Genomic DNA, 22795 nt, shown 5'->3' with positions numbered 1-22795 from the left:
GAGACAAGACAGGCAAAGAGAGACTTATGATTTCCTTTCCATAGAAGGGAAACTGAGGCATGGATAAATTAAATGACTTGTCCAAGGTTACACAGGGAGTCTGTGCCAGACAGGGAACTGCATTCAGATCTGTTTGTATATGGCCAAAATAAGATTGCCAAAAGGTTGCCCTGTTTCTTGGTGATCTATCGATATTCGTATAGACATAACTGTGTCCTGTCAGTACATTGTTGGTTGTTCTGGAGCAGATTGTTGAGAATGGGGTTGTGAGAGGGAAAGGTACTGCTAGGAAGTTTTCAAAGGTTTTCTATTCCGCTTGTTGTGAACTTGGAATAAAAAGCATATAAAGTGCTAAATTCAGCACTTGAAGATTTTGAAAGCCAAGTGCAAGATTCGCTTCTCAGTGTGAAGAAGATTTCAAAGTTAAGAACGAGCTCCCTCTGGAGAAATATTATCAGCTCTTTCTGAATTCGCACAGGCCCCTTTGAACCTGCTCCAGTAGCTGTCCTGCCTGAGGCGGTTTGTCATAGAGAGCAGTTGACGCCTCATGAAAAATATTGGGCAATTTCATCCCTGGCATAACTCCCTTCACTTTACTGGGGTTACACTACGGAGGAATGTGGCCAATTCTCTTTCAAGTCAATTCTTTTTGGATACTGTATATTGACTGGATGTCTGCTTCACTCCTTTGTTGTGAAACAAAAATATTTTCAGGAAAACCCAGGCTTTTGAATCTCAAGAAGAGACAGTCAGTATAAAATTCATCTGTTGTCATCAGCACTTAAACACCCAGATGACAGGTACCTTATAGATAGACAGAGAGACAGATTGGTTCAAAAATCTCCATCCTTCTACTAGATTATTCAAACAAAGAATTTTTAAAACCAAATTTACTTTGCACCATGTGTGCTGGGTATTTCCTCTTTGCATTTAACAGGGCTTTTTCAGTCAAACTAGACTGGTCGGTTTCATTTTTGTTTCTAGTCCGTTTCTCTTTACAGTCACTGCAGGAAAGGGATTGCAACAGTAGGGCAGGAGCTGTGGAAGCTGGGCCTGATCCAGAGTCAATTAAAGCTCGTAGAAATATTTTTTTTTAATTTCAGTAGATGTAGGATTGGGCCTCGTTTGAATAAAAATCCTGCTTACATTGAAATTTGTTTTAAAGATAATGTCAAAGATTCCCATGTCAGTTGCGTTTCATTTTTTTAAAAAGATCATTTTTGTGACAAGATTTAAATATGGGGCCAAAAGTTAATGAATGTTAAATCTGTAGCCACCACACTCATATCGGACAGGGGCTCTCAAACATCATTGCGCCACGACCCACTTCAGACAACAAAAATTACTACATGGCCCCAGGAGGAGGAACCAAAGCCTGAGCCCCACCACCCTGGGCTGAGGCGGAGGCAAAGCCCAGGGCTTCAGCCCCAGGCCTGGGGCCTGTAACCTGAGCCCCACCACCCAGGTCTGATGCGCTCACTCTTCAGCTTTGGTCCTGGTGGTGGGGCTCGGGCTTTGGCCCCAGGCCCCAGCAAGTCTAACACCAGCCCTGGCAATCCCATTAAAACAGGGTCGTGACCCACTTTGGGGTCCCAACCCACAGTTTGAGACCCTCTGCTCTAACACATTGGTATATGTGTTACAGTTCCTACTCTGGGCCCAGTCTGCACGGTATATGCATCTGTTACAGCCTTTAGCTAGCAATCAGTGGCTCTTTAGCTCCAATTGTAGCAGCTTGTGCTTCTTGTTTGTTTGTGTTTTTAAAGCTCTGGAGGTCCCCATTTCAATCCCGGGTATGTTGGCCAAGATAGGGAAAGTCACAATAACAAGACTGTGTTGTCGCAGGCAGAAGATTAGGAGCAGCTCAGGTTACATGGGGTTGTGTGGTTGTGAAATAAAACCCTTTCGTTTTTTTTTTGATGTAACTCTCCTTTCTAATGGGAGAGGAGAAATGCAGGTGGTAGATTAAAGGGCCATAGAAAAGCACTGTGTTTAGAAACAGCTCTATCTCTTTCAACCTCAGTCATAGTCAAGAACAATGATTGCGTGGCAGCTTTCTACTCAATATTGCTACTGACTCGACCTAAGGGAACTTAGAGCCGTACTTGCTGAGCTGACAGAGCTGTGAAAGCACATTCAATTCTTTTGCCTCACCCAAACAGCCCTTGGGGATGTCTTGGCAAATGGAATTTGTTATTGTGTTTGGATTGTTGCTCAGAGCTGCAGATCAGCTTGTTGCATTTACAAGCACAATTTTGACAGGGATCTCCAGTGGTTACTGAACCAATGGAGACACCTTGGCTGAAGAGAGAAAATTATGTGGGCACTGAAAGAAAAATCACCCCTCAAAAGCCAAAAATTCCTTGGGCAGATCCTGGGCCTCCCACAGGAAAACCTAGCAGAAGGCAAGATGGAGAAAGCTCTGTGAGATTCCTCTCTGGACTTCCCAGCAAATTCTTCCATCAGGGTAGAGGTGGGGCCAGCAAAGAAGAAGCAGGATATTCACCTAATCAAATACCACTGATCCCTTGACCTGTGGGTGGTTCTCAGGGCTTCTGACCTGGGTTATCTACTAGGAGTCCCTGAGCTTCTGAGCTGCTCCTGCCCAATGAGGTCTCTTCCCAGGTCCCAGTCACCATAGCTCTTGTGAGCTGGGGGCAACATGGCTTACCCAGTGGGTATTACCTCCTGGAGCTCTCCCTTAAGGGGACGTTAAGCGGACATTCGAAAGCATGGAGGAAATCTGCTCATGAGTTAATACTGTCATTGGCAATTTCACCGTGAGACCAAGGAAATGACGGGGGTTCAGAGACAGGGCAAGCTGTATAGGGAGGATGAGATCCATAGGGCATGATCTGGCCTCCTGGGCTGAGTCCTTCTGCTTCTGTTATGCCACTTAGTATGGCTACAAGTCCCATTATTTCCCTCCCACAACCCACTTCTCTGTGCACATGCACCCTCACATACATCCTTTGTGGTGGGTGGGAAAGTGTCACTCCTCTTGCCAAGATGGGGGTTTGAGGAAAAGAGATGAATCAGTTAAAGAGAATAATCATAGCGAAATGGACAGAACTCCTCTGCCAGTCCAGGAGGCAGCATGGGAACAGCAGTATTAACTCCACCAATAGGTTACCCTTCTCAGCCTGTCGGGGAGGGACTATCCCCTGAGACTTTTGTTCCAGCCTAATTCCATCCTTCCACATTAAATGATATTGGCATATTTCTGACTTTTTCTTATGTTTGTACACTGCCTAGTACAATGAGGTCCTGTCCCATGACTAGAGGTCCTGGGAGCTACCACAATATACATAAGAAGACTTTTCCCTGATCTTTGTTGGTAGGCCTGCCGTCTGGAGTGTGTGTGTATGTGCTGCCATCTAGTGGTACCAAAGAGAAGTTATTTCAGAGGCTAGATGGGGAAGAATTTGAGAGAAAATCAGCAAAGACAAAATGGAATTAAAGTCTGTTATAGTTTAGCTCGTGTATATGTGTGTACAAATATATATGGTCTTTATTTACTATAACAGGCCAAGCAGGTGCTACAGAAAAAAACTCTTCTCCAGTTGAATTATAACTTTTGAGATGTAAGTAGTAGTTGCTTAATTTTTACACTATGCTTTAAAAATGTAAACTGCTATATAAATATTAGTATTATAATGTGCTGTAAATCCACTCTGTGCATTGAACGTGGCAGGAAAAGTGCTTCTGTTGCAAATCACTTGATCAGTTCTTCTTTTGTGATAGACACCTGCTCACTAGGAACTGCACTGAGAAATACAAACTCATTTCCTACAGACCTCTGAACAGCCCTCACATGGCAAGGATTTTTTTTTGCTACCCAATTGGGCTCAGTTTCAGCCAACAACTTCAAAATCAAGGACTCTGTCTCCTATTGCCAATTCTCTGAGCCAATCATTCCCCCTTTCCAGCTTTTTAAACAGAAAGAAACTCAAAATTGCAAAGTTTGGAAGCTGGTCTCATCTTTGAAAGTTCCATATTCGAGGGGTGTTAAGATCCGAGGCCACTAATTAAAAACGGACTGCTTCCCAATAATCTTGATCCAGATTTAATTTCCAGTTTCAAACCACCTCACAGTTCAGGTATACGGTTTAGACCTCCCCCCGATTTTCATAGTTGGTGAAAATGATTCAATTTCACTGCTATTTCTTTCTCCAAAGCTTCTGTAACAGTCACACTTTGGGTGAGGCACCACAGGGAAAACATCTGAGACATTTGTGTCATTTCTTGGTGATTACTGAGCATCTCAGCCTGTTTTAAAATAGTAGGCATTTTCTAGCCACTAAGTGAGAAGCCGGAGAAGGTCAGATGATGGTAGCAATACGTACAGAACCTGTGTCAAGTCTGTCTACAGATTCAAATATGGGATTTTCCTACTTACTGAGATTTTTTCCTTATGCAGAATGTCAAATAGCCCGCAGTAAGGACCATTTTAAAGCATCTCCAAGTCTTCCAGTGCAAATCTCTTTGGCCTTTATTTAAAGACATGCCTCTGCTAAGCAAATGATTTTGATGGTGGCTGCTAATGCACAATCCCCTGTATAAATACAGAATACACAGAAAGGGCTTATAAAATGTTAGTTCTGTAACTCTTCACCCTTCCTGCAGGCACAGTTATTGTAGGATATACTGAGGGTGCCTCCCAGCGGAGACCAGCTTAGTTCAGTCCTTAATCGCTCACTTGGAAAAATGCTTGCTTTGGTTCACTTCATAGAAGTGCAGTCCACCGAGAGGCTGAGGCGCCTGGGTAAATCTCAGATTAGGAAAGTTGTCTTACCAATGGAGCCGGAGCTACCTCTTTGTTTCATTTTTTCCAGTTGCAAGGTGCTATGTTTCTTTGTCCTTGAATGTTTCTCTGATTCGCTTTAGGCTGTTGCACCTTAGGGTGACCAGATATCCCGGCAGCACTCGGCTTTTTTTTTTTTTTCTCCGCTGGCAGCCCTCCCCCCAATGTGTCCTGATATTTTCTTCATCTCATCTGGTCACCCTATTGCATCTCTTCTGTAGCTAGAGAACTTAAGCACTCAGTGTAGCATCTTTCAGCAACACTAAATTAATTAGCACCATATCAGAGATGGTTCAAAGTCAAACCCTGGGTCCAAGCCCCTCTGAACTTCACTGAAGTCTATGTCCAGAACTGAACTTTGTGCAGTAGGCCCGGCACCCCATCCTATGTAGTAAATATAGCTCAAATCTTATTTTTCAGACTTCCTGCTCTGATCTCTGTGTGGATGATATATCTCCGTGCTGCCTTGTGCATAATTGTTGTCTCATGTAGCACATATTCTTTTAATTTGATTGTAAGCTCCTTAGGGCAAGTACATCTACAGTTATGGAGCTCTGTGATGAATAATAAATGTACATGGCTTCAGTGTTTATGTACACATATATACTATGTGTTAGTCTGTCTACAGCTCTGTGTCCTCCTGTCTGTCAGTCTGACCTTTTTTGCACAGAAAGCCATTAACTGAGTCTGAAAATGTCACTTAGATGTCTACATACCTGATTTGCAAGCACAGTTGAGTATTTAGATATCTGCATGTCCTAAACCATGTCTACATATAATTACAGGTGGAAATATGGATGACTCCATGGCAATATTGAGGTGTGTGTTAGCTTTGTTTTAGATTGGTGGTTGTGACGTTAGCTGATTAAAATATGACCATGTAGATCATTGTTGCTACCACTGTTATATAATTGCAACAAATCTTGTATAAAGTGGGTCAAGTAAGGTGTCAATTGAAAAGTTATGATTTGCTGAATATGATTGTGCTATTTATATGCATGTATTATTTTTGTATTTGAAGTTATTGGCTCAGGAGTAAACATTTGAAAAACAGGTACAGAGTAGCACCCACAAGGTATTTAGCCTGCACATCTTGAAGGTACTATTCAAGTTAAATGGCTCATCAAGGAACACTTAACTCACAGTGGACCATGGGATATTGACACTTAATGAACTGTGACTAAGCAAAATCAGGCATGGACATGTGACTTGCTCATGTGACCTCAAACACCATCTTGCTACCTGTAATTTTCCACGGTGAGAACAATGGGTTTCCCTTCACTCGAGAGAAGCTATAAAAGGCCCTGAAAATATCTCCATTTTGCCTCTTTCCTGCTCAGACCTCTGAACTATAAACTTACACTAATGGGAGCATTCTAACCAAGGAACTGAGGACCTTCCAGTGATTTGGAAGCAACCAGAGACTTAGCAAGCCAGCAGTTTATTCCATCACTGCTACAAGCCTGATCCAAGAACTTTGCAATTGTAGTACATATCTGATTCCTTTAACCAATTTTAACTTTCTTTCTTTCTATAAATAAACCTTTAGATTTTAGATACTAAAGGATTGGCAACAGCTGTTTATTGGGTAAGATCTGAGTTGTATATTGACCTGGGTATGTGGCTGGTCCTTTTGGATCAGAAGAACCCTTTTGTTTGATGAAATTGGTTTTAAACAACCACTCATCTTTAAGTCTAGTGTTTGATTGTTGAATCCAGGACTGAAATGCCTAAGGACCTAATGCTTTTCTGACTTCTTGTTAGCCAGTGCAGTGAGACAGAAGTTTACTTGTGTTGCTGGTTTGGTATATCTTATGGGAGAATAACCACCAGTTTTGGTGTGTATCCTGCCCTGTTTCTCAGAAGTTTGTCTTGAATTTGGTATTCTCAGTTGTGACCCACTGAGGCACAGTGACAATGCTACCAGCTTATAAAGAGAAATGTTCATTTATGAGGTATTTTCTTACAAGAAGACACAATTTAGCTGTGTCTGGAGGTCATTGTTTTTGTTGGGTGCCCTCTCCATCAGCTGCTTTCAAGACGAGAGGTTTCCTGTACTGTACATTAGAAAGTATGAGACCTGACAAAACAGTGGTAGGAATGAGACTTAATCAAGTTGGGACTGGCAGGGAGGATACAAGTATCCTACATCAAATGAAGACCCTTTTTTTTGAGGTGAAAGGTCAGCTGCTACTGCCCCAGTAGAAGAAGGCGAGCTATATACTGAAGCATGGACATGGCAAGAATTGTTTTATTTCTTCCAGATTTTAATGTGACAGAACAAAAACAAAGTCCATTGCAATGACTCCATTTTCCAGTGACAGTCAGACACAGATCAAACCAAAAAAATTTTAAAAAGAAAGAAAAGAAACTGAGGAAATGGAATTGGCCATTTCACACATACAGAGTCAGCTGAGAAAACATCTACATGAAACACTCCATTAAATGTACCACACTGGATATTATTTACAGAGAAACATACAATGCACACAAGTTTAGACAGCTCTAAATGGCTTTGGATGGCAAACTGCGGCTAGTGGGAGCTGTGATCAGCCTGTGGACGCTGCAGGTAAACAAACTGGCCAGAGGCTTTCCCTGATGGGCCATGTGCCAAAGGTTGCCGATCCGTACAGTAGAGTGAGGTTAAAATCACTGGATGATTGGGTGCAGATTTACAGGGAGCTAATTGGGCTGTAGGTGAACAAAAAACAGGATGTGCTGAGGGTGTATTTAGGGATTTGACAGATCTCTGTTATAAGAACAAGCTGGGTTTTATTCCCCCATGCTACAGTCTTTGTTATATCCCTAGCACTGTATCATCCCTTCTCAGACCATTGTGATATTAGCTATCTGATGCAGTGTGTGTCTAAGCTCTCATGTTAGAACCGGGCTGGTGAACTCCTCGTCCAAAGTTCACAGACAAGAACTGTACCATCCATCAAGATGCATCCTCTGAGTCATTGATTCATAGACATTAGAGATGCAACAGGCATATTATATCATCTAGCTGATGCCCCTGGCTAGTGTAAGCCTGATACCCACTGTCTACTGTTTAGTACTCTGGAATCCAAACCTCTGGAATCCAAACCTCCATGCAGACTCTGGGAAAGATTAATCACCGGAAGAAGAAAGGCTTCTCAAGTTTCAGTGACCATCTCCTACTTCCCTATTTCCAATAACTGAAGATTTCAGTTTCCACCTCTTGAGAAGTGAATTGATGGGTTTTTCAACATAAACACTTTGGCTACAGTCATTAAACAAAGTCAGTGAAGGACACAATCAGGTCAGATTAGTACTTTGGAATGTCCCACCACTACACACTTATCTGACTAACAATGCTTAGTAAAATAAATGAAGATGACCTCTACATCACAGAGTGATGCAACACAATTGCCCAGAACATGAAACATTCTCCCCAAATACACTGGGACAAATGGAGTGAGTCGCCCTGCTAGTGGTTTAATCACAAGGAAGTCTGTGATCTCTTCAGTGTTGAAGTACATATTTAAGGATAGGATGTTTTTTAGGGAACACTGCTTTCTGGGACACAATCTTCACAAGCAGCAAAGTACTGCTGTCATATTTAAAAGGACATAGCAGCATCAGCTTCAGCCTTTCTGAGGGACCGTGTGATGTGCATGAAGAAAGCTGGACCTAGCACTTTTGAAGACTAATAGAGAAGAATTCAAACTCAAAGCTATTCATTAATTGAAGACATGAGGCATAAGAAGCCTAGAATTATTACAGCAGCTCATGATTTTGTCACTTTCATAAGATTCAACCTAAATCTGAAAAATCCATAGCCAGTTGTAACCTGGGAGCTTCACAATTACTTATTGCAATTTCCTTGCTTGAGTCGACCACAGAACAGTGGAACCCAATGGAGATTCAGTGTCAGGGGCAAGGAGTTACAGAAACATTTGCTTCCCATGATTTACATATACTCTGCATACTTCTACTGTAGAAAATATACTCCTTACAGTGGTACCATGAATGAATCCCGCAGCTATTAGGGAACAATATTAATGTGAGTTACTGCTTATATATAACTGCCTCTGTGCAGCGGAGGAGTTAGACTATATAGTCTTTAACCCCAGTTATAGGGGATTCAGAGTGGCCTCTTTCCTAGCATTAAAGGCAGGGAACCCAGCAGGGGAGATCAATATGGCTTTTGAAGGTCATGGAAGAGGAGAGGGAGGACGTGGACAGAGCAGTTCAACTCAGTGAGTGGATCAGAAAAAAAGGAGAAAGAAAGAGCAAGTGATCCACATAACTCCAGAATCCAATCAGCATGTGAGTTTCTAGTGATCTGCTGGCCAAATTAGTGATCATCCCTAGTCGTTTCTGTATAGTAAGATGCACTATTGAATTGTAACTGTGTCATTATAACTCATTTCACTGCTGCCGTGTTGCGTAAATAGGAAATCCCTGTGGATTTTGTCAAATTTCAGCTTGGATTCAAACGTGAACCAGTGATTTTTAAAAGCACAAATGGGAACCTTGGTTCTCCTTTGCACTGTACCACTTCTCCGTCAAACCTGACAATAACAATGGTACCAAACAGCATTTTATCTCACCAACTGTCATAGTGACACAAATTTCCCATGACTCATCGGTTTCCATTAGATATCAGCCTGCCTCTGCACCTGCTCATGGTCTGATTAGCTTTATCTATATTGTCATGAGCAGTGGGAGATTGTTGTTGGTTTTTTTTGCCTTTCATTCTTGCTTCCAAAAATCGATCCAAAAATGCAACTGAACATGCATAGTAGAACCTCAGAGTTACGAACACCTCGGGAACGGACATTGTCCATAACTCTGAAATGTTCGTAACTCTGAATACAACATTATGTTGGCCTTTCAAACGTTTACAACTTAATGTTGACTTAATACAGCTTTGAAACTTTATTATACAGAAGAAGAATGATGCTTTTAACCATCTTAATGTAAATGAAACATGCCCTTACCTTGTTAAATCTCTTTTTTAGACTTTCCCTTTTTTTAATAGTTTACGTTTAATAACAGTACTGTACTGTACAGTGGTTGCATTTTTTTTTGTCTCTGCTGCCTGATTGTGTATTTCCGGTTCCAAATGAGGTATATGGTTGACCAGTCAGTTTGTAACTCTGGTGTTCAAAACTCTGAGATTCTACTGTATCACTTTGTGTCTAGTTGTGAGGCAAAGCCAAAATCATGTCATATGAGGAATATAGGAATTCCAAGAACGATCTTTACAGGATTTAAAACTTAAATTATTCCAGTTATCACACAATTAAATTTACTGTACAATGAAAGTTTGCTAAGTGCATTCTCTAGACATCAGGTTACAAGGCTATAAATAATTGTGCTTACAGTGCTTCAATAAGACCCAAATCTATAGGAAACTGAAACATCATTTTCCTTAACTAATATGGCTAAAATGCTGGCAAATTCTAGTAGTTACCATACTCTAGACTTTAAACAAAAATTGTCCCCTATTTACACTGCATAATATATACAAATTTGGTTTGCAGACTCCCCAACATCATGCCAATTTCTCTTAAACAGAACTAGGCAGAAAAAAAATCCCTATTATAGAAATATCCTAAAATCAACACCATTAAAGAACTGTTGACTGGACAAGAATGACATGTCTCTTCCTAGGGATTGCTCTGGATGTCTTGGATTAGAGGGACTGGTTTTTAGTTTTGTTTCAAATTTAGATTCTTCTTGATGAGAACAATACAGAGATTTAAAATTAGAAATTGAAATAGCATATATTTTTTATTTAAACAAAAATCCCAGATCAAGAACATGACTAGTGATTCTGGGTGCCCAACTAGAGACAATATAAAGGGTCTGATTTTCAGAAAGCACTGAGCACTTACCCTCTAAAAATCAGGCCCCTGAAAGGCCCCCCAAAATCAAGATATTCCATATCACTAGTTATTTTTGGAAATCTTGACCCCAAAGCTAGACCTAACTTCAGCAGAGTTGATTTGTTAACTATCTTCCAGTTCTTTTGCAAGCCAGGACAGCTTGTGCTAATTGCCTGAAACAGCTTGGAAATGCAGATGTTTTCTTGCAATTCATCCAGAGCATATAAGGGTTTGAATCTGTTCTCCCCTTTGATGCCTGCACACACAGTGCTGCTGTTAATATTTTGTGTCAGTTATGCCCATGCATACATGGGAAGGACAGATCCTCTGTTTCTCCCTAGTGTGGTTTGGATCTAAAGCAAATGAGCAAAGTTCTGCAGTGTGTATGTACCCTGGTTGCAAAGAGCCAATCATGGATGGGAAGTGGTCTTAAATTAGGGGTTGTTTTTCCCCCACTTCCCATAGCTGAGGTATCAGCCGCAAAGGATAAATGGACGTTTTGATTTTTCTAGACATGGCTCTTTTCTGTAGCTCTTCTTAATTTCCCTGCTGCCCAATTGCTCACATCAGGACCTGTTCTCGAGTCTCTGGTAGCCTCAGGGCTAACAGGCCTCCCACAACCAGCACAGAGGAGGCCAGAAGAATGGGAACTACTTTGGTTATCCCAACAAAGGAAGCAAAGATAGAGTTCCCCAAGATGGCACCAAACTTGCAGAGACCATTGAGGATGCCAAAGGCTGTTGATCTGCAGGAGAGAGAGAGCAGAAAGTGATATTAGGAGTCATACAGGACTGCAGGTTATTTGGTTGGTTCCACCATCGCTAAAGGGGAGTTGGGTCATTGCATAACTCCTCTAATACTAGCAGCTCTTATTCTAATTATAGGCTGATGCAGCGGGTACTGCCAGCATCCAGTGTGGTAATGGGTATGCTCTTAATGAAACCTCGTGCATCAGAGCACATGCTGTTCTCCTGCAATTGTCAACAAAGAATTCCCCCACCCCCACAAGTGCAGATTTGAACATTTGCTCAGGTGCATGTCGTAGAGTGTCCGATTTCCTTTGAAAAATCACATACTGACCACTGCTGGTTTCAAGATGGCAGGCTGAGTAGACCAACAGTCTGATCCGATATGTAAAGGCCATGCTCCCAGCAAGTAACTGGAGCCAGTTGGAATGAATGCCCCTGAGCTTTCTGGGAGGGCAAAGGCAGGGTGTATTTGGCAGGCCTTATTTATTTCCACATCACCATCTCTTGGGCTTCACAGAGTGCTTAATTTGTGCCCCAACTGAGCCCTGGCACCTCTGGGCTTGGCGCTTCAGAGCCCTGGCACCTCTGGGCTTGGCACTTCAGAGCCCCGGCACTTCTGGGCTTGCTGCATTGCTTATGAAAGTAAAAAAGTTGCTTGAGTCCCAGCACCTAATTGCTTGAGCGCTGGCACCTCATTCATTACAAATAAAGCACTCAGTTCACGCCATGGATAATGTTTTGTTGTGGACATAAAGCAATGAACATGGCTTACTCTAGAGCTTGTCAAAGCCACTTCAAGTGCTGGTTAGAGTGGGTGGCCACTGGAGAGTCACAGAGTGCTCCCACACACCCTGATTCACCCAGCAGCTCAGCCCATTGCTGTCACAGCGCAGTCTCAGTACCTCCCTCACAGCAGTCATCAATAGACTGAAAAGGACAGAAGAGACTTGTCACTATCCTGATGTAGACAGGCTCTTCTCTCAAAAACTCACTCCTGAAAACCTGAATACGGTGCCTCATTTCCCAAATCCACATCTTTCTAGGTTGTCTGCTAGAACTGGAAGCTAAAATAATCAGGAGTGGTACACTGTGACAAGAGACTGGAGGACACATTTTCAAAGGGCTTCAACCTGTCCTCTAATCACAAGCATGCAATTGACAGAGACTTTATATACAAGTTCTGTCTGTGCGTAATTTATGCTTGCCTGTGCAATATCATGTACACAAGTTATATTACATGCAGTATAGAGCTTGTGAATAAAGCTGGGCAAATTTTTTCAGAAAACAGTTTATTGGATAGAAAATAAAGTTTGGGTCAACTGGAAAATATTTGTGATTTTGACACAGATTGTTTTGGCCATTCACAATACGGCCAGAGGAAGAAGAGGTGGTGTTGCTACCACCCTCACCCCCACCCCCACCCCCGATCTGCATCTCCACATCATCTTTAGCCCAGTGCATGGGGCACTTACTAGAGATGTAGGAGACCCACTTTCAAATCCTCCCTGCCTCCCCCAGAACAGACCCAAAATGGTCTTTTCTTTTATTCACTCACAGTTCTGAAAATCTTTAGATTCATTTAGACCCAAACTATTTGGGGGTTTTCTGATTCATTTTTTTTCCCCCAGAACTGCCATCAAACCAAAAAATCAGTTGTTTGCCCACTTCTACTTCTGAATACCTGTGCAGATCAAAGGTAGCCACAGGAGTAGTAGGATCCCTGAGATTTATTTTTAAGAAAGAACCCTTCCATCACATATGTTTTAACTCAGTAATGGACTCTGAAGATGTGAGTGTCTGTGCCTGCAGTCAGAGAAAAAAAATCAAAGAGAAGAATATTCTGAGCATAGTTACCTTTTACTGGTGGGATAGAGCTCCACGGTTATCACGTCCAGGGCATTCCAGGCAGCAATGTTGGCCCCGCAGAACAGACACTGCAAGCCAATCATCACAGATTCACTATTGCCGAAGAACAGAAAGAAGCAGCATACTGCAGAAATCAGCATTGAGCCACCTGCCGGGGAAGTAAGGAGAAAAGCTTGGCATCATTCTCTTGGCATCTCTGGGCAGCCAAATCCACCATTAATAAGAAGAGTCTTCAGATGATGGATTTTCTCCCTAGAGATGAGTGATCTCCACAAAATCCAAATGATGCTGTCTAGCTCTTTGGGGCCAGGAAACAGGCTGGAAATCTCTTGGTACAAGGCTGATGTCACCAATAGTTTCATCCTGCAGATACCACACACGCAGGCTCTCTCGTGTGGTATTGCAGAGTTCCAGCTGGACCCGAGATGAGCAGAGGCAAGTAAACATGAACATCGATGAATGGGAAGAGTTGTCTGGAAGTTGCTGAAGCTGAAAAATGGTTTGAGTTTTGGGTGAGGCGTTAGGGCGGGTTATATTGCATTCAAATCACCTCATTCATCCGTAGTCTCAGGATTAATTTGCAGTCTATAATTAAGGGATACCCCAAGTGCTTTATACAGTTAAGATGTTATTCAACTGCCTGACACATTTTATGCACAAGCCCAAGGGAGAAAGTGAGAACATTCATGGATCATCAGCTTCAATTCAGGCTCACTGATATAAGGTCTACACTGTTAATATTTGCAAGAGCTAGCTGGGAATTTCCCCTTGGGATGATTTTCCAATGTTTCTATTTCCTGTCAGGAAAACCAAAACCAAGTAACTGTGCCTAGAGGTCCCAACTAAGACCCGAGGCCCATTGTGCTAGGTACTGGACAAACCCAGAGTAAGAGACAACCCTTACCATGAAAAGCTGACAGTCTAAATAAACAAAATACATAAAAGGTGGGAGTTGAGATGAACAGAGAGGGGGAGGGACTTGTGCAAGTTATTACAGTGGGTCAGTTGCAGAATCATACATTTCTATGGCCTGTGTAACACAGGAGGTCCGACAAGATCAGTGTTTCTCAAACTAGGGCTGCCGCTTGTGTAGGAAAAGCCCCTGGTGGGCCGGACCGGTTTGTTTACCTGCCGCAGGTCCGGCTGATCGCAGCTCCCACTGGCCGCGGTTCGCTGCTTCAGGCCAATGGGAGCTGCTGGAAGCGGTGCAGGCCGAGGGACGTACTGGCCGCCACTTCCCGCTGCCCCCATTGGCTTGGAGCGGTGAACTGCGGCCACTGGGAGCCGTGATCGGCCAGATCTGCAGGCGGGGCAGGTAAACAAATTGGCCTGGTCCACCAGGGGCTTTCCCTACACAAACAGTGGCCTCAGTTGAGAAACACTGGAATAGAAGATCACAATGGTCCCTTCTGGTCTTAAAATCTAGGAATCTAGATGCCCTGAGTCCTCATCTAGTCCCCTACCCACTGAACCATCTACTCCTCTGCTTTACTTGGTATTGGAGTGACTCATCGCATGCTTAGCTGGACCATTTTTCATTTGTGCACACAGAAACAGAAAGACCTTTGTATTCACAATATCCCTTTATTATGCCCAGGGTCAGCCACACACCCAGCGGCTGATGTGTCAGTTGACCATCATCTTCACTCACCAATCATCTTTATCCTTCCTATTTTGTCCATGAGCAGTGCTGAGATGATGTTGCCAGGCAACACGGACAAACTACCCAGGAAACTGACGAGATAAATTAAGAAGTCGTTTTCCTGCTCGAAGTCCAGGTGACATCCCTCCTTCTGGTGCAGGAAGGTGACATTTATAAACCTGCACTCGATGAATTTGTCTTCATAAAGATCTGAGAAGGCAAGAGGCAAAGATTGAACCCTCCGTGTAGCAGCAACAGCAGCTGGGAATAAGAGTGCATTCTCAGAGCTCAGTTTAGATGGAGGCACACCGAAGTGGAAAGGTGTTCCCTGCCTGAGTGGAGATAGCTGGAGGCATCATGCCTGAGTAGCCAGAAGCAGGCATACTATGTGCAAGGGCACTGTAGACAACACATATAGAACAAATATAAGCCTGTGCAACTTCTTGTATTAACTGATATGCAAGGAACGGGGTCGTGCACATACACCCAAACGGCTTCATCTGGCTTCTTCAGTGTCTATCATCTCCCTACCCTCCAGTGCTTGGGGAGTGCTGGCTACAGCATTATGGCTGCCTTCTGCACTAAAGAGAAGAGGAGCACCATTTTAATGCATCCATGCTGGAGCAGCCATAATTTGGCCCTAATTGCTTGCCATTTCAACCAGTGATGAGCAATAGCCCAGGAGCTGGTGCTACAGGCTGCAATTTTCATCGTCCAGTGGTTTATTTTCAGTTAAAGAGGAAGTGAAAAGCTCTTTTAAAATTAATAAATGAATGAATTAAATTAGTTAAACTGCTTGAGATCCCAAATCAGAAGCTGGCTATGGGCTGAAAATTGACTATTTTAAGCCAAAATTGTTTAATCAATTCCTCTATTACTTTAACTTGCCAAGGTATGAGTTCGTTTTTTCTGGGTTTCTGCTGCAACAGTCAATGACACCATGAGCAGTGCAATTAAGGAAGGCTGGGAATACAGCTGTCTGATCTGCCTTAAGTCCCTCACCAGAAGCTACCTGAAACTAAAGAGACCTGAAACTACCTGAGACAGAAGCTGCAGATGGGAGCAGTCTTAATTTCTGGCAAAATCCTGATCTCAATGTAAATTTTGTGACTCAGACACACATGTGCATAGGCTGGTACTTGGGTCTTGAAAAACAGGAAAATTCTAGTTCACCTTACACTTTAAGGCAAGTGTAGTATGTAGACCTGGTTCTACAGAAGTTCACCATAGTCACAGAGCTAACACCGCAATTGGTGTCTTGTTTGACTTCCCTCTTCTTATTCCCTGATCACTGTCACAGCACAACACACACACTTCTAAAGCCCCACTACAAACCATTCATCACAACTCAGACATGCACATTGGTCCACATGCTAGACCAGGGGTGGGCAAACTTTTTGGCCTGAGGACCGCATCGGGTTTTGGAAATTGTATGGAGGGCTGGTTAGGGGAGGTGGTCATGGCCTGGCCCCCATCCCCTATCTGTCCCCCCTCGGGACTCCTGCCCCATCCAACCACCCCTTCTCCCTGTCACTGACTGCCCCTAGGACCCCTGCCCCTGACTGCCCCCTGCCAGCCAATCCAACCCCACATCTCATTCCTGACAGCCTCCCCGGGACCCCTTCCCCATTCAACCATCCCTTCTCCCTGTCCCCTGACTGCTTCCAGAACCTCTGCCCATGACTGCCCCCCACCGCCCCATCCAACCCCTCCGCTGATTCCTGACTGCTCCCCCGGGACCCCTGCTCCCATTCAACACCCCTGTTCCCTGCCTTCTGACTGCCCTGACCCCTATCCACACCCCCGCCCCCCTGACCACAACCTCAAACTCTCCTGCCCTCTATCCAACCCCTGCTCCCCCTGCTCCCCACCTCCTTACCGTGCTGCCTGGAGCACTGGTGGCTGGCAGCACTACAGCCGCACCCCCCAGCTGGAGCCAGGCACACCATCGCCACCACACAGCAAAGAGCACCGGGTCAGGCTGAACTCTGCTGCTTTGCTGCCCCAGGAGCTCGCAGCCCTGCCACCCAGAGTATTGTGCCAGCAGCGGTGTGAGCTGAGGCTGCAGGGGAGAGGGAACAGCAAGGGAGGGGCTGGGGGTAGCCTTCCGCGCCAGGAGCTCAGGGGCCGGGCAGGAAGGTCCCACGGGCTGTAGTTTGCCCACGTTAGGGCTAGCCCAAGCCAGGAATCCCCTTACCAGTGTTATAGAAGACAGTGGATAAAATGGTGCAGTTTCTGAAGACGGTCTCACTGGATGTCACGTCTTCAAAATAGCATTCCTCAAACAGCATGTCCTCAAAAGTCACATATTTGAATTTCATCTTAGCAAACCTGCAGAGCAGGAAAAGAAGCCCCACCCAAGCAGCAGTGAGTAAGCACAAAGCGCTCAGTGACCATTCCAATAACCTCCTAATGTGTAAATGATGTGATCGCCCAGAGTGACAATGGTGGTTTCTGGGGTTCCTGAGGAAAGGTGTTGTGTGAATGCAAGAAAGGGGTTGTTATAGTAGACACAGGTCATCTAGGATTCCTTGCACCTGCTTCGCTCCTCAGAGTCCTCACACCAAACCAATCCAAACTTTCAGCCAAGGAGGACTGGATACAGCTCTTGTCAATACTGCTGCTGGATCAGCTGGAGAAGGTATCGCTCAGCTGTAACGCATAGCACTCTCTCTGTCCCTGGGCAGAGCCTCTTGTCCCCATTCTTCCTCATGTCCCCTTCCCAAGGGTAAATAAAAAATATCCTTTATCAGAGGCCATTGGATTTATTGGGCTAAGCATGAGGCCTTGGAGGCACAAACACCTAATTTCCAGCCCCATCTCTGGCACTGTTTTTCTCTGTGGCCTTGGATAACATCTCTGTGCTTTATTTTCATCATCTGTACAGGATGATGGAGGGAATCACCAGATGGAGCTGTTACACATTGTTTCCAGAGTTCTTTTCCTTAGCATGCGAGCACTGTACATTTCTGGAAGAAAAGCAGCATTGTTGTTAGTATTGTGATGTAATTTCTTTCTGTGGAGCTGTTGCAAACAGCAATCAAGTTTTCTCCATGCCTTGATTTCTCCAATTAGAGTCAATTATTCAAGCAGAATTGCTTCCTGGGAATGAGGCATTGGAGCTGAGCTTAGATTTTTGGAAGAAGAGATTCACCTGCATGTTGTTTGTGACTGCCTTTGTTCAAGGACTACTGTGTGTAGCATAAATAAAACAATTTAAACTAAGAATATTCTCAGGCTCCACACTGCTGATTTCTCCTTGCATGGGAAGCCAACCTGCAAGGCCCTAACATCTGCTACCCACTTCTTAGGTGGATGACACTTCTCTTACTTACCTACAGTATCTCATAGGGGCATTGTGAAAATTTATTCATTAATATGTAGGAAGCACTTTGAAGTTGCAAAAGTGTGTGTGTATGTAAGTGCAAGTGTTATTGTCCAGGCTAATGAGACCAGGCCAGGCACTAGATAAAAGGCTTTGAACAAAGATCCATTACCTTAATTTAATTGAGCTTTTGCAAGATAGCCTAGTTTGATGTTTTTACTCCACTAAATTAATGCTACACGCTTCTCAAAAGAGACCTCAGACAGACATTATTAATGCTCAAAAATTACATGAAGACTAATCAAGCCCTGTGTTCCATAAAGGTCTCGGAGGTTACGGCAAAACTGAGGCTGATTTGCATTTGTTCAGTATTAGCCTGTGAGGCGTTTACTCTGCAAGACCTTTAAAAAGCCCTCTCCCTGCAGTTTGATTTCTGAACATTCCTCTTTAAAGGAGTAATAAAGCAGTAGCATGCCATCCAGAGGGGGGTTTAACTCACTGCCAAAGGCTGATGGGAAAATGGAGCCATAAGTCATACCAGGATGCGATGCAGGCCGTGCTAAAACATGGTCTGAGCAGTTTCTGAGTGAGTTACTGCACTAGGAAAGAACCAAACAGGGTCTGGGCTAATGGTTAATAACATGGCTGATGGCTCTGTGGCAAATTGCCAGTACTGTTCTGCTGGGTCTCGCGCTTTCTCTTCTCTGGGGTAGGTTCAGGGCGCTATTGCTTGTCCCTGAACCAGTTCTTAATCACTCCCCTAGTGTCCTTGGAGGAGGGGAGTGGAGAGGGAGGGACCTGGGCCCGCCCTCTACTCCAGGTCCCAACCCAGGGGCCCTGGGGTTGTGCCCCCTGAGCCGCTTCTATCCTCACCCCCCAGGTCCAACCCAGGGGAGCCCTGGGGTTGTGCAGTGAACCACCTTGACTAGCAGGCAGTGAACCACCTTGACTGCCAGGGGTTTTTCCCCTGGTTACTTCTTCCCTCTCACTAAGCCGTCAGCTTGTGAAGGGCTTTCTCGCCTACTCTCTTACTATGTACAAGCCTGGTGCCCACTTACCTAGGGTTTCTGATTGGGCTTCCCAATCCACCGCAGACCTCCAAGCCTTCTATTTCTTCTGGACAAACCTTCCTTACTGCAATCTGACTCTGTCTGCTATCCAATCCCACCACATTATCTCCTTCAACTACCACGCCGCCTGTCCTGATCTGAAGCAAGGGTTATATCACCATGACTGGCCAGTCCAGGTGCTCTAAACGGAATCAGTGTGCTCTAACTGATCAGGTTGCTCTAATTGGCACAGCTGTTTCTAGCTAACTCCTAAAGCAAACCTTTCCTCCCTTGCAGCGAATAAGGCCCCCCTGCTTAACAACCTTATAGCTGCCCTTCTTGGCCGTGCTGTATCACAGCTCTTTTCTGAATACCATTAATTCAGGTCAATAGAGATGTATGTCTGGTCACATTCCCACCCCGTAAGAGCTCAATTCCGTGCAAGTGCCAAGTGCCCTGGTGCCTGCTGAGTCATAAAGAGAGCTTGAGGATCATTAGCAGTTCCAGCTTGATATCACCCTTTGCACGATCAAGCTCCCAATCCTCACAAGACACGGTCCCCGACACACAGGGGAGTATCATCCCAATCCAGTGTCTGACTGCTCCCCAGGCGAGATAATAGTTCAGAAGGTATTCCAAGCTACCAAGTCAGTGATACAGGCATAGACCAGAGGGCAGTCATAGAGTGTTAGCAGGGGCGAGACCTTAATTCCTGCCAAGGAGGAGAGGTTGCGTTTAGACTAGCTAGAAAGCAGCTCATGGCTCAATTTAGAGCACTCTGACTTCAGCTCCATGAGCACCTGACTTCACTTAGAGCAACTGACTCCGTTAGAGCTCCTGATCTTCTATGTTATAGAGCACCTGACCAGTCATGGGATTAAAACCTCTGCTTTCAGTCAGACAGGGCGTGGTAGATTAAGGAGAAAGGTTAGTATTGGAGCAGATGCAGAAGAAAGAGTTTTTGTCCAGAGAGAAATAGAAGTGGAGGAGTGCTTGGGCGGGATTGGGAGCCCAACAGAAACCAGGTAAGGGCACAGGGGTATTAGAAGAAAGAGGCGAGAAGGCCCTTGCACAGCTGACGGGTTATGAGAGGGAAGTAACCAGGGAAGAACGCTAGTCAAGTGGTTCACCACCAACCCCAGGGCCCCTGGGTTTGGGACCGATAGAGGGTGGCCCAGGTCCCTTCCACTTCCACCCCTCCTCAAGGAACACTAGGGAGTGATAAGAACTGTTCAGGGACCAAGCAATAGCGCCCTGAGACCTACCCCAGAGAGAGGAAACGCGCGAGACCAGCAGAACAGTACCGACAAAGTGGTCAACTACAGTGGTGTTTAAGGGTGGTGATTCTGCGTCGCTTGCCCGGGAACATAGTCCAGGGGAGAGACGATCACCTTCTCGGACCACACCTTAGACGATGAGACCGTGGCAGAGGCCCTTTATAATGCGTACCCCAGGCGGCCCAGCAAGAGTTACAGGGCACCAGGTGCCAGGTCATACCGGCCCAACAAGAGGCGATCTAGATTGCATCAAGAGACATTATCAGATGCTTGCTGAGTCAGGCTGCTCAGGACCGAGCCCTTGCTGAAGACCTTATATAGCCAGAGAAGACCCTTATCGAAAGAAATCACACGGGTGAGCGGACCCGGGAACACACGGCTAGCCATTACTTTACAAAGAGAAATCTGCACCCAGGGACGGCATGATGTGGAAGCTTACCTCTGGCTTTGGATGACATGCCATGCTGGCAGCACTGGCTCTCCTTAACACAAGAACTTGCTCCAGACTTATCCAGCCATTCCTATGTGGGGAGAGCCAGAGGTCTGATACGATATGTCTCGAGAAGCTGCAGCAAACTATTCCCAGCTAAGGAGCGAAGAGAAGTCCTGTGGCCACGATTGTTCTCGTGTGTACTGCCAGTCAGTGACAACCCCACGCCCAGCAGCTTTCGTCTTGTCGCGGTTCTATATAGAGCACTTTGTGTGTTGCTTTGGTTGTTTGTTTTATCCTGCGCGCATATAAGTGGTGGACACAGCCACCCCGATACGCTATGTTGTTTGACTTGAATCCATCCTGACCCATTAGAGTTACATATAGGCGTAGCGCCACATGTTAACTCCATCTAGCTCCTAGCATGTACGGATATGCTCTGCGCAGTAACCTGGTTACCTCACTAATATACTCCTGGGACAGGTGATTGCTCGGATTTTCTAAATTATAGCTTACAACCAGGATCCTCTTCAGTTAGCTTGGGTGGGTCTCAGAATACCCTTTTGTAAAACCTTCCATGTTGAATTCTACTTCTCTTCCTTGGAGTAGAGGGCGGGCCCAGGTCCCTCCCTCTCCACTCCCCTCCTCCAAGGACACTAGGGGAGTGATTAAGAACTGGTTCAGAGGCAAGCAATAGCGCCCTGATCTTTCCCCAGAGAAGAGAAAGCACGAGACCCAGCAGAACAGTACCGGCAATTTGCCACACAAGGAATACCTGACTATATTAACTGTGGCTGAAACGTGCCAGGTTACAGCAGATGAGAAATGAAGCTTATTTCCTTTCATAAACGCTGAAGAGCATCACCCTGTACAGATGCAAAGCAGGACCAGGAATGCAAGACAACATGCAGGGAGGGCTGAAAGGAAAGAACATTTAATACCTGTACACACATGCATGCACACACTCACACACAACCATCCTTGGGCCATATCTTATATTAGAATTTTGCATTATGAGAATTCACATAATAGTTTACAAATAAAAAAGATTGTGGCATGGGGAGTATTTGGGGTGTAGTCTATTTACTTTTGTTGGCCAGATCCAAAAGACGCTCTATTGTATTATAGTCTAAAGGAATTCTTTGTGCTACTGAACAGCCTTGGATCTGCCCAGGGTTTTGTCGTAAGTTCCCATGGACCAGACCGACAACCATTTTGATTCCTCCATCAGAGGAGTGAAGTTCTGGAACAGCCTTCCAAAAGGAGCAGTGGGGGCAAAAAACCCAACTGGCTTCAAGCCTGAGCTTGATAAGTTTGTGGAGGGGCTGGCATGGTGGGACTGCCTACAATGGCATGTAGCCGATCTGCGACTGCTAGTGGCAAATCTCTCCAATGGCCGGTGATGGGACACTAGATGGGGAAGGCTCTGAGTTATTACAGATAATTCTTTCCCAAGTTTATGGCTGTTGGGTCTTGCCCACCTGTTCATGTCTAACTGTTTGTCATATTTGAGGTCAGGAAGGAATTTTCCCCCAGATCAGATTGGCAGAGATCCTGGAGGGGCTTCACCTTCTTCTACACCATGGGGCCCGGGTCACTTGCAGGTTTAAACTAGTGTAAATGGTGGATTCTCTGTAACCTGAAATCTTTAAATCATTATTTTAGGACTTCAGTAACTTAGCCAGAGGTTATGGGTCTTTTACTAGAGTGGGTGGGTGAGGTTCTGTGGCCCGCAATGTGCAAGAGGTCAGACTAGATGATCATAATGATCCCTTCTGGCCTTAAAATCTATGAA

The 22795-nt window shown here is 44.8% G+C and overlaps 1 protein-coding gene across 7 annotated transcripts in view; it reads right to left on the bottom strand.

Moving 5' to 3' along the window:
- Positions 1–22795, bottom strand: part of SV2B (synaptic vesicle glycoprotein 2B) — a 769788-nt gene that overhangs the window by 652371 nt on the left and 94622 nt on the right. For 6 of the 7 annotated variants that reach the window (XM_032783004.2, XM_032782998.2, XM_075069701.1 and 3 more), the window contains 4 exons: positions 17117–17250; positions 14929–15129; positions 13266–13425; positions 7038–11407 (listed from right to left, as the gene is read on the bottom strand). In XM_032783004.2, the coding sequence (XP_032638895.1) occupies positions 11224–11407; positions 13266–13425; positions 14929–15129; positions 17117–17250 (679 nt within the window). In that variant the 3' untranslated portion in view covers positions 7038–11223. Of the gene's footprint in view, positions 1–7037; positions 11408–13265; positions 13426–14928; positions 15130–17116; positions 17251–22795 lie in introns of those variants that run through there. The other variant, XR_012656569.1, reaches the window with a different exon arrangement.

The sequence above is a fragment of the Chelonoidis abingdonii genome, chromosome 9 (assembly GCF_003597395.2).
Source record: "Chelonoidis abingdonii isolate Lonesome George chromosome 9, CheloAbing_2.0, whole genome shotgun sequence".
NCBI classification, from domain to species: domain Eukaryota; kingdom Metazoa; phylum Chordata; order Testudines; family Testudinidae; genus Chelonoidis; species Chelonoidis abingdonii.
The sequence above is the reverse complement of the archived record's forward strand: the minus strand, read 5'-3'. Positions and strand labels throughout refer to the sequence as shown.